General features: G+C 34.4%; 2 protein-coding genes across 9 annotated transcripts; both read right to left on the bottom strand.

Annotated features, from left to right (window-relative positions):
- Positions 1-7,054: 7,054 nt before the first annotated feature.
- LOC119636735 (ell-associated factor Eaf) lies at positions 7,055-14,372 on the bottom strand. Of its 8 annotated transcripts, none has more exons than XM_038032310.1 (7): positions 14,090-14,106; positions 11,453-12,163; positions 8,485-8,597; positions 8,174-8,414; positions 7,844-8,095; positions 7,397-7,770; positions 7,055-7,307 (listed from the first exon to the last, which is right to left on the bottom strand). In XM_038032310.1, exons 2-7 carry the CDS (start codon positions 11,670-11,672, stop codon positions 7,215-7,217), a joined length of 1,293 nt encoding a protein of 430 aa, XP_037888238.1. In that variant the 5' UTR covers positions 11,673-12,163; positions 14,090-14,106; the 3' UTR covers positions 7,055-7,214. The 8 variants fall into 8 exon arrangements, with proteins under 8 accessions (XP_037888238.1, XP_037888233.1, XP_037888236.1 ...); XM_038032305.1 differs by having other exon boundaries at positions 7,844-8,414; positions 11,453-11,788; positions 11,947-12,163; XM_038032308.1 differs by having other exon boundaries at positions 7,844-8,414; positions 11,453-11,733; positions 11,947-12,163.
- Positions 14,373-15,222: 850 nt separating this feature from the next.
- LOC119636282 lies at positions 15,223-15,860 on the bottom strand. The gene is made up of 2 exons (XM_038031584.1): positions 15,801-15,860; positions 15,223-15,729 (listed from the first exon to the last, which is right to left on the bottom strand). The coding sequence occupies exons 1-2, from the start codon at positions 15,858-15,860 to the stop codon at positions 15,223-15,225; spliced, it is 567 nt and encodes a 188-aa protein (XP_037887512.1).

The raw sequence follows: 15,860 nt of genomic DNA, 5'->3' as shown, positions 1-15,860 counted from the left end.
TTGCTTATATTTTATATTAAACAGAATTTGTGCCTTTCCAATAGATAAACTTTTGCTATTTGTAAGGTAAAGTCATTAGCCCGTTATTGGCGAACGTCTGGGATTTGTGTGTGAGAAACAAAAGCAAGTGATTTTCATAGGGCTCTTATAAGTCAAATTTTACTTTTTTTAGGGCGTTTTGCAAAAAGCGAAACAAATGTTAATAGTCTAGGTTTCGTTTGAATAATTTTTATATAATTCGTAAACATTAGAATACCGAGACATATCGCTTATTGAAAGCGATCATTTTCTGAATCGATATGAGCTTATCTGTCCGTCTTTTATACTTGCGTTCAGCCCATAGGTTGCAATTTTTGAGATATTCTGGTGAGATTTGTTACACCGACGTGTTTTGCTCAGGGCAGAGTCCTTCCTATTGAATATAGACAGGATCTGATTACTATTTTGATCATTCTTTTGGCCTCATTTCCAAAAATTGGTATATGGATAAATTAGAGTATGGAGGGATGTTATAGTGGTCTTACTTGTTTTCTTTAGAAGAAGTGAAGCTTCTTTATGCCCAATATCACTTGTGTGTACCAGTGTGTGTGGTACAGAGAGTTTGCGCGGGAATACGTAACAGCCAGAAGGGCTTAAGATAGACGACTTCTTTAATATACCGATCGATTCAGAGTCATTTTCAGACTCGATCTACGCTGTCTATCCGTACGTCCGTCCGTTAAAAGTTGTATAAAGTTTGAAACAGCATTTGATAAGTAACTCTTTAATTGCTAGTATCTTTCTCACTGAGTCTTGAAAAGCGCTATTACAGTGAAGGGCGTCGGTTTCAAAAGTGATTTTTTTGTTCGCATTTCTGAGATAATCTTGCTTCTCTCAGTTATAATTCGTATCGGAATGCTTCTGCATTTCTTGTGTACAATTTATAGTAAATGAATCTAAGGAAATTTCGTTATTGAATTTGTTTTCGTTTTTACGTAAAATTTTCAATTTTCTTGTTCACTGTTCGGTTACTTGTATTGAACTTTTCTTAGGTAATATACAAAATTTTATCACTGCCCATATAACGTAGTGAATCGAAAAAACTTGTGTGCGTGCACTTAAAGTATATATTAAACGAGAGTCGGTTAGAAATTATGTAAGTTAAAAATGACATAAAGAAGCTAAGGTTTCTTTAAAGTTGTTTTACGTAAAAAAATAAAAATAGGGTTTGACGTGTTCAAAGTATTAGTATTTCAAGACTTTTTATGCCCTACATATCCCGACTATAGTCTAAGAGTATATTAAGTTTGTGTAGACGTGTGTAACCGGCAGAACGACTCGAGATAGCAACATATTTTGTCATACCGATCAATCATTTCGTGTATTCGCTTGGATCAGTTTTTCGACTGCTTTGGGGCTGTGGGGGGTAGGATGTAAGGTATTTAATGGTAGGCAATGGTTCATTATAGCATTTTCACTTGTTTTCCTTACCTTCGATTACTTTAGTTAAAACTTAAATTTAGAGTGAGTTTAAATTTAAACTCACTCTAAATTTAAGTTTTAACTAAAGTAATCGAAGGTAAGGAAAACAAGTGAAAAAGATATAAATAAAAAAATATATGGAAATTGATATCGAACCCACGACCACTGAGTTGCTAGTCGAGACTCTTGCCTACTCGGCCACCCAGGCGGAGTTAATTAAAAAGTGATCTATTGTTTCAAACTTTCCCAATTTTGTTAAAAATTTTTCAAATCTGCTATCGTTTTGGATATGGGAAAGGAAGAGAAACAGTGGGAGGGAGGGAGAAAGAGATAAAGGTAGATAGACAGATGGAGATAGATAAAAAGAAAGTTAGATAGATGGAGAGATAGATAGGAAAAGATAAAGTGACAGAGAGAGCGAGAATGAGAAAGAAAGAGAAAGTTAAGAAAGTTTGGTAGCATAGTTTTGAAGTTTTTGAATTTTCTTATGAACTTTCTACATTTCGATCGTAAGAATATATTAGTTATTATTATTATTATAATTTTATATTAATGAAATAAATTCTTAGACGAAAAAAAGACATTGAGCACTAGCAACACAGGCTATCTATCGGCTCTAATTTATAAAAGTACATTGGATATTGAGCCTAGCAGTTTTAATAAAGTGATAGCTTGTTTTGATATTCTGTTCTGTAGCTGATTTTAGATTGTTCGTAGGATTATTCGCTCCAATTGCAAAACTTCTAGCCAAGGAAAAGCTAAGGCGCAGTCACGGAGAATGCGCTTTATAGTGAGAATTTATCCAAAATTGCAGATTGGGGAGGAAGACTTCTTTAAGATCCATTGTATGGTCAAAGCGAATTCTGAAAAATGGTTGGATCTTGATTTTTTCATCTTTTCTTGGATATAAACGTGGAATTAACTGAGGGTTAAAAGAAGACTAGTGCTGATGATGGGGATTGTAGATTTCTTTCTGTAATTTTCTCTTTAACTTTTCTTCCAATGTATTTTTGAAGATCCAACTTTTCCATGACATCATCCATAACTAGAGGTGCAGAAGCAGCGTATTTCGGCGCTCGGTCTGTCCGCTTATTTTCCAATAAACCGATATGACTTGATACTTGGTATTAGTTATTACATATTTTTTCTTAGGAAAGCATTGTTTCATTTTATTCAAGACCGGATTTTTTTAGAGTAATAACCATAAAGGAAGGGAGAGAGAGTATGGCCTTTCGTTTTTTAAGCTCTTGAATTTTATGGTAAATTTTTCATTCGATAAGTTTACAACCTTTCGAATGCTATCGTTATTATTAGTTCGGAAATACAAGTAAAATGCTGTGCAATAATCGGAAAGAGAGGTTCAATGCGTACCCACCGACGTTTCCTTACCAAAATTCCTGAAAGTCGTGACAAAAAGAAATTTATTCACTTTTCGGATATTGTGCTGTTCTCTTATTTTTCTTCATAAAAAAGGTTTATCAAGAATTCGTTAAAAGTTGCGCATCAATATCAATGGAGTACAGTGAAATTTTTGTCAACTCCATGCCGTGCATGTTTGTATGCATGTGTTAGTAATTTTGATAGGTACACTATATATATATACATCGTGATTGATCATTGTCGTCATTGTAGAAAGCACCTCGTTGATAATATTTCCCTTGGGTTAGGCTTTCGCTCGCATATATTTTAAAACATTTATAGCTTATTGTGTGGAAAACCGAAAGCGAAGGAAACTAATTTGTATACATATTTTTTTTCTTTCTTTTAACTATAAATAATTACATATACTAACGAGCAATTTGTTGTTGTATATTTTGACACCGTTTAAAATGTTTATTTTTTGTTTTTGTTTTTCTTAACTAAATTGATTAAAATCTTAAAAAGCCGTTAAAAGTCATTTCATTGCAATTCCTTTGGTCGGCAGCTACTAATCCATGTTTGGGAAAGCCTTAGTAGCCCACATTTTGTGGGGAAGACGTATCATTTTGAGAAAAAAAGTAAAAAAACTGGTTATCCAGGAATTAAGCGGATTTAAAAAAGGTTTACTTTCAGCTTAAGTTTGCTGATAACATGTTTTTGTTTTTGCGTATGTTTATTAAGTCAAGTTTCGATTTTTCATGTCAAAGAGCGAAAAACTTAAAAGTATCTAAAACTCAGTGGAAGTAATTCTTATCTTTCTTTGTCTGCTCCTTTTCTTTCGATAAAGAGTTGACTTGCCTTCAAGCATCGATATACAATTCTGTTTGTCTTATCAGCTTAATGGTTTCTGGTGCATATTGCTCAGTGAGCTTTCACACGCAATTGAATTTTTGACTAAATGTTTTTTATATTAAGTGTAAATACCGTGAAAATTGTTGTAAACAATTATTTTTTTATAAAAAGTATTTCCAATTTTCATTTGCGTTTCCTCTGTGTAATTGGAACAAAAGGGTCATGGCTTTCTTAAACAAGGTTAAGCGAAATTTCGTTTAGTTTATTTTGCATTTAAGTGCAGATCTAGATGCGAACGCGGACATGTTATTGGTATGGTATTGGCGGAGTTTTTTTAAGGCTGCAGTGATGTCTTAACTTTAATGATTGCGTAAAAAGTGGGTTAGCAAGCTAACACTTAATCTATCTTATATGTTCTTAGATTAGAATTGCAACAATTCAACGGGGAAATGAGAAAAATTACTACATGAATTGAAACAAGTTTGAGAGCGAGATGATAGTGATTACATGGCCTATAAATATTTAAAGCATTTTTAGCAATAGCAGTTTGACGCTTCGAAACAGTCTCTCAAAGTGATTAAGGTGGTTCTGTCTCGCTTGCTCTGTAACGCCTTCGAGGTTAACTAAGCGTCAACAAAAAAAAAAAAATTAAAGGAACGAAAGCGAAGAAAATATATGAAGACACAATAAATCGACTTTTAGAAAGACCATGTTCATGAAACCATGTTCATGTACCCCCTTCCTTTGGTTGTGGCTAAAAAAACATATACAGACGAGTATCACACAATGTACGCACCTTAAATACCATATGTAAGGGCCGGCCACAAATCGTGTTGACATACTTTTAAAAAAATGGTTTTAATGGGTAACGGTAAGTAATGATAATTAAATGCCTTTTAATTGTTTCCAGAATTCAAATTAGGTTGACTTTATTAAATTAATACTTAACAACTAAGGAAGTTATGTTCAACTGATGGCTTATTTTTGATACCTATCATATTGTCAAAAGTGGGCGTGTCAAATTGTCCACCAAATCGACTTTTATAAACCTATTTTAGCCAGGGTTTATAAAAAGATGCACTAAGTCTTAGATCAGCATCTCGCGCGAGACTATAAGTTGGACTATAAGTATTGCTGCTTGTCGCACTGTCGTATAGAATTGTGAATAGGAAACATGACTGTGAAGTCGACACAACAGCCAAGTTGACGTGCGCCCCAGATATAGTGAAAGCTATAGCGTAAGGTGAAAGGCTTCTCAGCCTTTCGACTACTGCCTATTCCTTTGTCCATATAGACAACATCCCTTCAAGGGATGTACAAATCATACGATCATTGAAAGTTGCTCTGTTGTCATCAATTAAGTGTACATAATATCGAGGGTTTCCCCATGTGGGCGTAAATGTTTTGAACAACAGGCAACAATCGATCAGTTCGGCCCACTTTCTTACGCTGATCAAAACCACTCAAATATTTTTCATTGTATCTTTGATACTCATTTTTAGATATTACAAGCGAGATGAGAAAACTTCTGTGTGTGTGTGTATGAAAAATAGGTTTAGAATAAATTGGTTAAGACATTGGGTCAGCCGTTCTTCTGATACTTCAAGTTTTGATATTTTTATTATTCGGGCAATCACTCAGTAGATCGCCTCTATTCGTGCAATATGGTGACGGTCTCGATCAAGAGGAGAGAAAGAAATAGAGTGGTGGTGACCGCACTTCAGTGGATGTGGACGAAGAGCACGTATCGCACGACAATACAGTTAGCTAGCCTCAGTTGATTTCAAAAGTACTCGTTACTACTTACTATTGTACTTACTATTGTACACAAATGAATGATAAATGATTTAATCCTTCTCCATATAAGTTAAACAGTGTTCATCTAAATTCCTCTTATAACACGTAGTGATAGGTATCCGAAAAAAATTTTACGAATATCTCCGAAATGTTGTTAGAAAGTTCTTACAAATTATATTTTTTTAGTTTAACTTATCGCAAAGATTACACTGTTAGCGAAAGGGAACATTAAGTATCAGGCATGGGCATGTGAACGGGGTTTCACTGAATCTGCGAGTGCGATCATCTGTTGCCAATCAGAACGGAAAAGCAGGCGTAAGAAAAGTCCTATTACTATTTCCTGGTTCGTTAATGAGAATTCCGTTATGTCCGTCGTTAGAGAAAATTTATTATTTTGCCTGTCACTCTCGGAAATAGTAAAATGTGAATTGACAGGGTAAATAGACAAAAGATTGTTCTGTGCGTATGTCATATTAGAACGTGTATCAAAAGCTAAGTTTAAACTATCATGTATGTACATCGGAAATAGGAATTTTACCCGTTTATTGTATAAAGATGATAAAAAATATTTCACTCGAAGTATTGCCCGTGGTTAACTGTATGTTTCTCCCTCCTGCTTTTTTGAAGCAAACCAGTTATCGAACCATATACGTACATTTTCCTGAAATACGAAGCTTTTGCCAGCGAGTGCCTGTCCATCGATCCAAGTACGTGCTAATCGGAGCGACTTAAATTTGGCAAATAAGCCGCAGGGGTTTAGTTCTTCCCGGTAGGGAATTTCCAACCTATAGCTAATCCGTTTTGCTGCATGGCTGAGTGGGCGGGCACCATGTAAAAATATGATCGCGCTTAGTAATATCATAAATTTCGCACCAGACGTTAACAGCTTATAGCAGACCACACTCTTCTGGTCCCACCAAACAGAGAATATCGACTGGATGGTATGATTGGATTTACCCATGAATTTTTACGTCTGGGATTCTCAGAAAAGATCCGTTTTTCATCTTGGGTTAGGGCACGATCTTTTATCCTTCCCATCAGCGATTGTTGTTTATTTGACACAAATGTCGACATTTTCTTTATAAAAAAAGTATTTTATTACAACTGATTACCGTTTTCAGATGCCTAAGCTATAAGAATGTTTTTAGACGCGTATGTCCTCCACATGAGGTGTTACGGCTATTTACGCGTAAATTCCTTTATCATATTTAACACAGCTGGCAGCCAACGCCAGATATCATGATCATTATTCCATATCACGAGCCATAATATTTATAATGAACGATTTTAATGTTTTACGAAGCTTCTTAAGCCGCAATATTCAAGACACAAATTTTAACGAAAATTCGTAACCGAATTTTTCAGTCCAACACCTCTTGTGTTGCTTTTAGTCCAATAATCGCGAAGATGTTTTCCATCTAAGGTTTTTCAAAGCATACCACGGAATTTCTTTCTTTGTGCAATTTTTGTTTTATTTAAATATTTTCTATGTGTTGCTCTTGCTTTTATTTCGTACATGTGCATATTTATTTATACACACATAGCTATATATTTACTTATATATATACATATATATTTATATATATATATATGTATATATCATATTGTACAATTTAATCAAATATTTTCGTTTTTTTATTCTTTTCTTGCTGACGGTTTGCTTTCTAAGCTATTGATGATTCCTTCATTTTTTTGTTTTTTTTTGTGTTTTTTGTTTCATCTCGCGTTTCCGTGTTGCGCTTCGCTTACAAAATATTACAGGCGGAACCGTGCATTACTTCGCTAATAAACATCGGCGTACCCGCTCCGAGGCCGCCGTCTGTTTTCTGATGTTCGTTCTGCAAGTGAAAAGTGGAAAAATGAAAAAATTCAAAAAAAAATTTAAATCTTTTTTATCTCTCGGTTTCTCGTTTAGCTCATTTCTCACTTCTTCAAATTCACAATCGAAGTAATGACTTTGACATTCCATGCAACGACATCCGTCTGACATTTTACACGTGATGCCCCATTGTTTGGCTAAATCTTTGTAGATCTCTTTTGAGGATTTGTTGCTGGTAATTTCCGGTGTTAATGAACGTTCTGGTTGTTGGGTGTGATACGCGGCTGATGAATGTTGCTGTTGCTGTTGTTGATGATGATGATGTTGTTGTTGTTGCTGATGATGATGACGATGATGATGATGATGTTCATCATCCATGTGTGAGTTGTGGTGATGTGTTATTGAACAGCTGGCTTGATTGGGATCCCAAGCATGATGTTGCTGCTCATTAAGAGAATTTTCATCATCGCAATGGTGGGAAACTGTGAATCATCCCAACATTGTAATAAAGGAAATTTCTTCTTTTTTTCCGTTACCAAGTGCTAATTTACTTACCATCATTACAATAGCCATTGTAATTCATAAGTGGGTCAGGAAATTCTCCACCTCGTTGTAGATGATTATTGCCGCCACCACCGCCGCTGCCGCCTTCATTGCGACTATGACAGCGTGAATAATTGTTGGCCGCTTCAGCGGCAGCAGCCGCAGCAGCTGTTGCTTCCAAATATTCAGGGCAATCCATGTCCGTACAATTCTCTATATATTCCCCTTGATCCGTGACGACTGTGTTATCTGTCATATTATTGGCTGATAATAGAAATTCTTGTGAATCAATTGATTCTTTGCGATCTTCAAGATCGCTAAGTGGATTCAATGCTAAATTACAATTTATTCCTGCTTCCAATTTACGTTCACGTTGCTCGTTATCCTTCGGTATTATATATAATTGACCTTCGTTTTCTCTATCGATTTGTGGCTGCGATTCGTTGCTATTTCCTCCTTGTAAACCGTAATTCTCCTGACAATTTGGATCATTACATGGTATTTCGTTTAGATTGAATTGCTCAAGCAATGTTGTTTGACTGTTTTGGCAAGTATCGTCATCATTAGTGGTTAAGTATCGTTGCTAAAACGAGAATGCAAAATCAATCGCAAATGTTGTCTTTTTAAAGATTTTCGTTCGTCGTGTTACTTACCTCTTCTAAAACAAATTCATAGGTCGGTGGTGGGCTAGGTGGTGGTTCTTGTTGTTTTTGTTGCTGTGGTGGTAAATTTGTTTCACTTGTTGCTTGATTTTGATTTAAGTAACCTTTAAATATAGAAAACATAAATGAATTTTTATAATAAAAGATCTGTCCGTAGTCGTGTATAGAATAAATTTCATTATAGGAAAGAAAAAAAAAAAAGAACAGACACATAACCGAAGTGCTTTTTGTTTAGGAAGGACATATGTGAAAGGAATTTAGAAAAAATTATTTTACATTTACACACTTTGTACACATACATATATACAGTTTAGATAGCTTAAAGACAACATTTTATAAATATTTTAATATTTTTTTTTAAATGCTTATTAATTAATACCGGTCGTCCCCATTCCTCGAGTATTTGGAAAAGACAAGAAGGCGCGGAGCGTATTTATAGACAATTAAGATACGAAAACACTATAGTGGAACACGATCTGCCATTAAACATCTTACAGCTATTCATGCTTTGACTTTGCTAAGTGAAGTATTACATCGGAAGTGGTCGAAAGCGTAGTCCGATCCAAATCATTTTTAATAGCGTTCATGCTTGGACCAAAACAGATCGGAGTATCAAATTTTCTCGACATAACTCAAAAATTGCGACCTTTAGGTTGAGCACACGATAACAAGGTGGACAGACGGACAAGCTCAGAATCATATTCTGAATTGATCGCTTTAATAAAGCGATCTATCTCAAGTCTTCTCGTACCACAACAACAATCATAGTTGAGATAACCTTTATTTGTGCGGTTTTATTCCCTTTTACGCGACCAACGTTAAACCTTTAATTATGAAGTATATGTGTAGTTAAGGAAGATTGAAAATTTTGTAGAACTTAGGTTAGTCCTTTTTAAAAATTAATTGAAATTCAATTCGAATACCGGGTGTATGACCGTATAACGGAATTTTTTGCCCGGAACATTGCCCTTTGTTAACACTACAGGTTTTTCTCCATCTTCCTGATATAATATGCATTCCTTGTCGAAAGAATGACTTTCTTTCCTTCTCTGAGGTTGATAGCTACGCAGTTTTAAGAATGGCACAGATCATTTTCAGACAGACTGGGTCATAATCAATTGAAACAGATGTTAGTTAGAAAGAGGGTCCAGCAGATATGGGAGATGGTACTAAACTCCAATTCAGTGATGGTAAAGTTTTCTGGACAAAGTTTATAATCTGAGACCGGCGGTCGCCTTAGATTAGAAAGGCCTCTTGCGGTCGTTTTCGCTTTCATTAGTTGTTTTTAATAGTATCCCTCAGCAACGGCTTGGTTGATGTGGAAGAATGTGTAACGTACTATATCTAAGTAATTCCTATGGAACGAAATGCTTTTTACTAGTGCGCATCACGGTTTTTTGCGCTTCAAAGTAAGCAATGGGTCAACTTTTCAACTTCGGTCATTGTACAAAAGTACTCGAAAAGTAATCCTTCAAAACTGATATTTAAAGTGCGGCTGAGAATGCAAACACAAAAACAAATATTAGGTCCCTTCAGATAAGGTGGGGTATTGCGAACTTGAAGTTCTATAGGCCCCTTCTCACTTGTAGTTTCTCTCTGTAGGCATCCGTCTATCTTTTCCATGAAATTGTTTCTACTTTTAAGAACCAGCTGAGAACGCAAACACAACATTGGATGCTTTGCAATTGTTTTAAGAAAACGTAACTGCGTCTGGTACCACGGCCATTATACGTACAAGAAAGCTTATTCCAAATCTATCAAATTCTATGTCGCAAGCAAATAATCTGCGAACTGTTCCGCAGTGCCTATAACTGAAATTCATGAAAAACTAGCAGCCATGTATAAGGTAACGCGTTTGTTATAAGTTTGGTGGCGGTTGCTCAACTAGATTGGCTAAATCTATGATACTTTCGATGTTGCTAACCAATTTGAACCTAAATACCGTCGCGGCAAAACAGAGTCCTAAACAGGATGATGCGAAGATTTGTTCAAGAGCTTTCCTGCAATTAGCATCTTTTGGCCATGAATATGTGTATGTTGTTCTGTGTTCTAAATAAATAGGACTCCGGTCTGTTGAGAAGAATCAACCGGTTGGAGATTGCGTAGGTATCCGACCAAGACACAGAGAGAAGTCGACTTAGTCATGTTTGCACGACCACATAGCCTACGTTACCGTTTGCCTGGAGCAACACTACAACCTTTAAAAAAATCGAATTTTGTTTCAAATTTTATATCACACCCTTTGCCAAGTTGAGTTTTACTCGCTTGCAATTATAAAAAATCTAATAATTTGTCTCTTTTTTTCTAAAGTTTGACCTCAGTCTTGTAGAACTTTAGCTTCGACTTAAAATTTTCCCTTAGCAAAAACTACCAGATTGAAGGTCAGCCAGAGTACCGGTTCGGCCAATATTACCATAAAATTACATGTAACTAAGCCGTGATACCGGAAAGTAGGATTGGCTCTGCGCAAATACTAGCAAAGCGTTACCATCTATACGAGGCGATTTACGGTCGATAGATCGAGTAAACTGATTTTCGATCTCTCTTGTAACAATCACACATTGAACAGAAACTCCTATTAGTTTCTGCGCTAATTATTAGCTTCGTTTGTATTTAAAGAAAAATTTGCTTAAACTAAGCTAAGTCTTGGCTTAAATTATTTCTTATTGATAGATTTTCATTGGCTACGATGATTGCTCGTTTCATATTTACTTTTCGATATTTACTAATAAATATTAAATTTTATCGTAAATATTGCCACGTGCTCATGTGTACGTATGTGCATTGTGGTATTAATGCTAATAGTCAGTCAGCCTTTTGAGAGAAGAAATATATATGTATACATATGTACATATATACATATTTATTTAAAATTGTTGTTGTTGTTTTTTTTTTTTTTTAAATAAATTGATTTCAGATTATAATTTATTTATGGCATTTTGAAAACTTATTTTCTTACCCATGCGTAAATTGTTGCTTTTATTGGGCAACAATAATTTACGTTCACTGGTGTTACCCAAACTATTACAATCGACCGAATCGATGGTTGACGTGCTTGCACCTATGCCACCGGCTGTATGCTGTGTTAATAATGCTTCGTTTACCTGAGGATCCGGTTCATGTTCTTGTGATGTACTGCGTGAGCTCCCCATACGGAATTTTAATTTAAATGGAGCCATTTTATGATGTTGCTTCGTTGTGACTTGAAAGGTTTTTGCTTCGCACAAATACACACGCACACTTATACACGCGACAAGATAGATAGAAAAAGATAATAACTTGATTGTGTACGCTTCTAAGAGAGAAAGAGAAAGAAAGTGAGAGAGAGAGAGAGAGAGAGAGAGAGAGAGAGAGAGTGCAAGAGAGAAAGAGAGTGAAAGAGAAAAAGAGCAGAGCTGTTTGTTAGCAGAGAATGAAAGGAAACAAGATAAAGTAGTGATGATGATTACGCACACAATACCGAGTTGTCTTAAGTTTCACTTAATGTCTTTTATTATTTTGTGTGTATATGCGTGTGTCAGTGTGCGTGTGTGCGCGCTCACGTATGCGTATAATATACAATCTTGCTTCTGTTCTATTGTTGCAAACTTTATAATAGTTTGGGCCTTTGTTTTGCTTTTTTTTCTTTTTGTTTTATATTTTGTTTTTTCTTTACTATTGCACAACTACACTAAAAACAGAAAAAGAAAAGAAAACACGAAATACAGAGAAAGAAAAACAAGAGTACACATGATGAAGAAAATAGATAGAAGTTTTTTTTTTTTTTGTTTTATTGCGCTCAGAATACAGAGCGATAGTATTTTTCACTTTTTTTTTTTTTGTTTTGTAAAGAATATGTATATATGCTGTGTATATGAGCGTGTTAACGTATGCGTATCGGATAGATGTACAATAAGAGATTCGTATATACGTAAACAAATAAATAAGATACTTAAGCATTTCCTTTGTTTTCGAAGTCTTTTGTTTTTGCGAGTATGTAATTGAACAAAAACATAACATGAGGATTGAAAATACAGTGAAATCTGTTGATAATAGATAACAGATCACAGATGACAGATAGCAGATCTTACATAGGCTGAATAGTCTTTAAAAGTCAATAAATATTCGTTCAAAATTTTTTTCAATAATGTTTCTTATTTTTTGTTTTTATCCGGAAGGCAGAAATAAATTAAATTTACTGTTATCTGGTAAAAGCACGCAACAAGTTTTAGAAAATATTCGCTTAAGGCGATTGTTAATTGCATTCTTAATTTGTAAAGCCATAGCTGAGCAATAGTAGATGAACTCATTTTGTCAAAGCACTCAGAGGGAAGCCTCAGAGACCCCATAATTTTATATATTCATTTTCTGTAACGATGTCCGTCTGTCCAATAATCGATTTACTAAAGCTATGATTTCATGTAAAAGATCATTTTTTGGAAGAAACTTTCTATAGGAGAGAGTTCAAAACACAATGGTTCCATTCCAGCCAAGCATTACGCGTTTATTTAGTACGAACAAATACTTTCGTTGTAATATTCAAAATTAGTATTTTCTCTTAACTAAACAAAATTGTCACAATCGATCTTTTGTTCGTAGAAATTGCCCGAAATAATCCCGTTTTTGATAGATTTGAATGGTATTGGTCCATTGGTTGGTGATTATATCGAATTTCGTTAAAATGTGTGGAAATTTCGATTTTTGGTTGAACACAAAAATCCCCCCAAAAGGGCTTAAGATATATTTATCTTTTGTGTTACTTAATCGGTTCAGAATAATTTTCTGTCCGCCTGATTCTTTCGCTTAAGCTTATAATTTTTCCGAGAGTTTGATGGAATTTACTATACATAAATGTCAGAAATTGTATTTAATAGTAATTTTATATATATATATATATAATTCGGCCTGCTCTAAATTTGAATCACGCAGGTCTATTTTTCGAACCTCAACCCGTATAAGGACATTCAAAAAATGTAAAGTTTTACATGGTAACAAAGTGCACTCTTTAATATTAAACAACGAAAATAGTTGTTTTGGCAACAAGATTAGTTCTGCTAAATTTGGACCATGTCCATCAATTCACGTCTTGTAAATGGGAAGTTGTATTAAGCGAAGATGGAGCGTTGGGCCTTGCTCTACGATATACCTTTTACTTACTTTTTTATTTAATGCGGCAAAAAAGGATGGGTATATCTCAAGGCCTTCCATGTTCTCTTACCCTTAGTCTTGAAATAGGTTGTGACGAACGAAATCAAAAGCATTGACAAAGATGTTTCCTTACAGTGTTTCGACAAGTGTTAATTTTATTGCATGATACATTGCAATATATCATGAACTTCAATGTATTTATTTTTTCTATGTCGCTTAGCATCTGAAGACATTCCATAATAAAGCGACTTCACTGTACGAATTTCATATCAAACATTTACAAGAATTTATCTAAATAATGGATGTGTTGAGGATATTGAATGATGTGGTTTTTATTTCATTTGCTTTTTTTTTTTTGCGAAGAGCATGCAAGTTTTATCTATCTATGCATTTTATCTATGTATTTATTTATTTATATGACTGACACATTAGAGCAAATGCAAAGTTGAAAATTGGGAATAAAGCTTACCGTTAAGATGGCAAACGATTATTGTTTAGCTGGAAATATTTCAGTAAGAGCATTAGAAAAAGCACTTAATTCAAGAGGTTAGATTTATGCGTATGCATGTATGTGTGCATGTGTTAAATCTAATAAGATTTATTATTAAAATTCTATCAGAGATGACATCAATGTAAACACAAATACAATGTTTCTGTCTAATATATCTCTCTATAAGTGATAATAACTGTTGGGTAAGTATTCGCATATGTGTGCGTGCTTTGAAAGGAAAGATGGCTAGATGTACGTATATAAAAATCAGCTGAGGTTATTTAAAAGGGAGTGAACTCTGCGTGTGATGTGGTGTCAAATGTGTTGTTAGCAAAAACAAATAAAACTAAGAAAAGAAAAAAGAAAGTTTCCCTTATTTTGGCAGAGGACTGTAAACGAGGCGATGTGTTTAATATTTAATAACTTACCAAAATGAAATACAATAAACTACACTACACATATATATATATATATATGTAAATAGAGGGCAAATTTTTATTTTTTTTCTCTTCGAAATTAATCTTCAAAATCTTCTTTATGATATGTTTTTGTACAGAAATTTTTTTTGGAAAAAAGGATATTTTTTTTGTTTTTATAAAATTGTTTCAATTAAGCAAATTTTTTAGATTGATTTCTTTTTCGTTTTCTCCTCTTATAATTTTTATAGAAATTTTTTTTCTTTTTAGACGAAGAGAGAACTTTTTCACGTCCTTCTACTGAATTCGAAAACAACACCAACTGCAATATATTTCAAACTAAGCTTCGTGCCTTGAGACAGTTTGGTATTTATTTACTAAAAATTGCCCGTTAATCAATGTTCATGTCCTGCGCAGTTAGGGACTCAAACTTTCTCTTTTTATTTAACGGGAATTTCTTTTTATTATGTATCAACTCTGAGAAGGGGCAGCAAAAGTTTTGAAAACGGTGTTTAATAGCTTTGTAAGTTTGTAAAATGCCAAGCTTTTTTATTGAACTTTTTTTTTTTTTTTTTTAATAAGTGTAGACAAAAACCATAGCAACAACAAAAAATATTTAATTTAATGCCTCAAGGCAAGCAGATCTTTGTTTGTCTCTTTTGCCTTACACGAGTGAAAGCGAACACTTATTTACTTCTAAGTGGGTCTGTCTTCAATTTTCAAAATTACGATAGCGCCGCCCACGACTAAATCATTTTTAAATATTGTTATAACCACCTTAAGTAGTCCGCGCGGAAATTGAGTGGGCCAAGTTTCCGTATTCAAAAGTATTTCCTTAATCCAGTATTCGCCTTTAGGTAAAGGACATAGTCCTTCCTCTTCGTCGACGTAAGGAAAATTTGTGTTTTCTCCGAGAACCATAGAGGGCTGAATGAATTTAGCGTAAAACTTTTTCAATCCTTCACACATATGTATCTTGGGTACACCAAAGGCCATTCGTTGATAATTACCATCGCTATTTGGACTTGTGAACATTTCGACCATAAATTCAAATTTCTCGTCATCGAAATCCTCGATCAATGTAACCGTTCCGTTTATAAAACGTTCCCGCTTCACCATATGTACATCGAAGAGCATTAAACTTTCCTCTTCACTTTCAATATTGTCCCACTTATCATTGGTTACAATATAGGATTTTTTCTCCTAAAAGCAAAAATATCGCCACAAAACTATTGCTCTATATCTATAAAACTGTAGGTTAAAAACGTTCTTACCCCTTTAGCTAGGTTTAAATATAAAATTGTGGCTAATATTGCGATAGTTGGAAGCTTCAT

This window comes from Glossina fuscipes, unplaced genomic scaffold (assembly GCF_014805625.2).
Source record: "Glossina fuscipes isolate IAEA_lab_2018 unplaced genomic scaffold, Yale_Gfus_2 28, whole genome shotgun sequence".
Classification (NCBI taxonomy): Eukaryota; Metazoa; Arthropoda; class Insecta; order Diptera; family Glossinidae; genus Glossina; species Glossina fuscipes.
The sequence above is the reverse complement of the archived record's forward strand: the minus strand, read 5'-3'. Positions and strand labels throughout refer to the sequence as shown.

What these genes read in the sequence shown, in the direction of transcription:
- LOC119636735 (XM_038032309.1), bottom strand. Translation starts at nt 11,672, where the DNA reads ATGGCTCCATTTAAATTAAAATTCCGTATGGGGAGCTCACGCAGTACA. An exon ending in AAGCAACAATTTACGCATGG is followed by an intron (nt 8,598 to 11,452) that starts GTAAGAAAATAA and finishes CTATATTTAAAG; the next exon opens with GTTACTTAAATCAAAATCAA. An exon ending in CAATGGCTATTGTAATGATG is followed by an intron (nt 7,771 to 7,843) that starts GTAAGTAAATTA and finishes GATGATTCACAG; the next exon opens with TTTCCCACCATTGCGATGAT.
- LOC119636282 (XM_038031584.1), bottom strand. Translation starts at nt 15,860, where the DNA reads ATGAAGCTTCCAACTATCGCAATATTAGCCACAATTTTATATTTAAAC. An exon ending in ATTTAAACCTAGCTAAAGGG is followed by an intron (nt 15,730 to 15,800) that starts GTAAGAACGTTT and finishes TTTTGCTTTTAG; the next exon opens with GAGAAAAAATCCTATATTGT.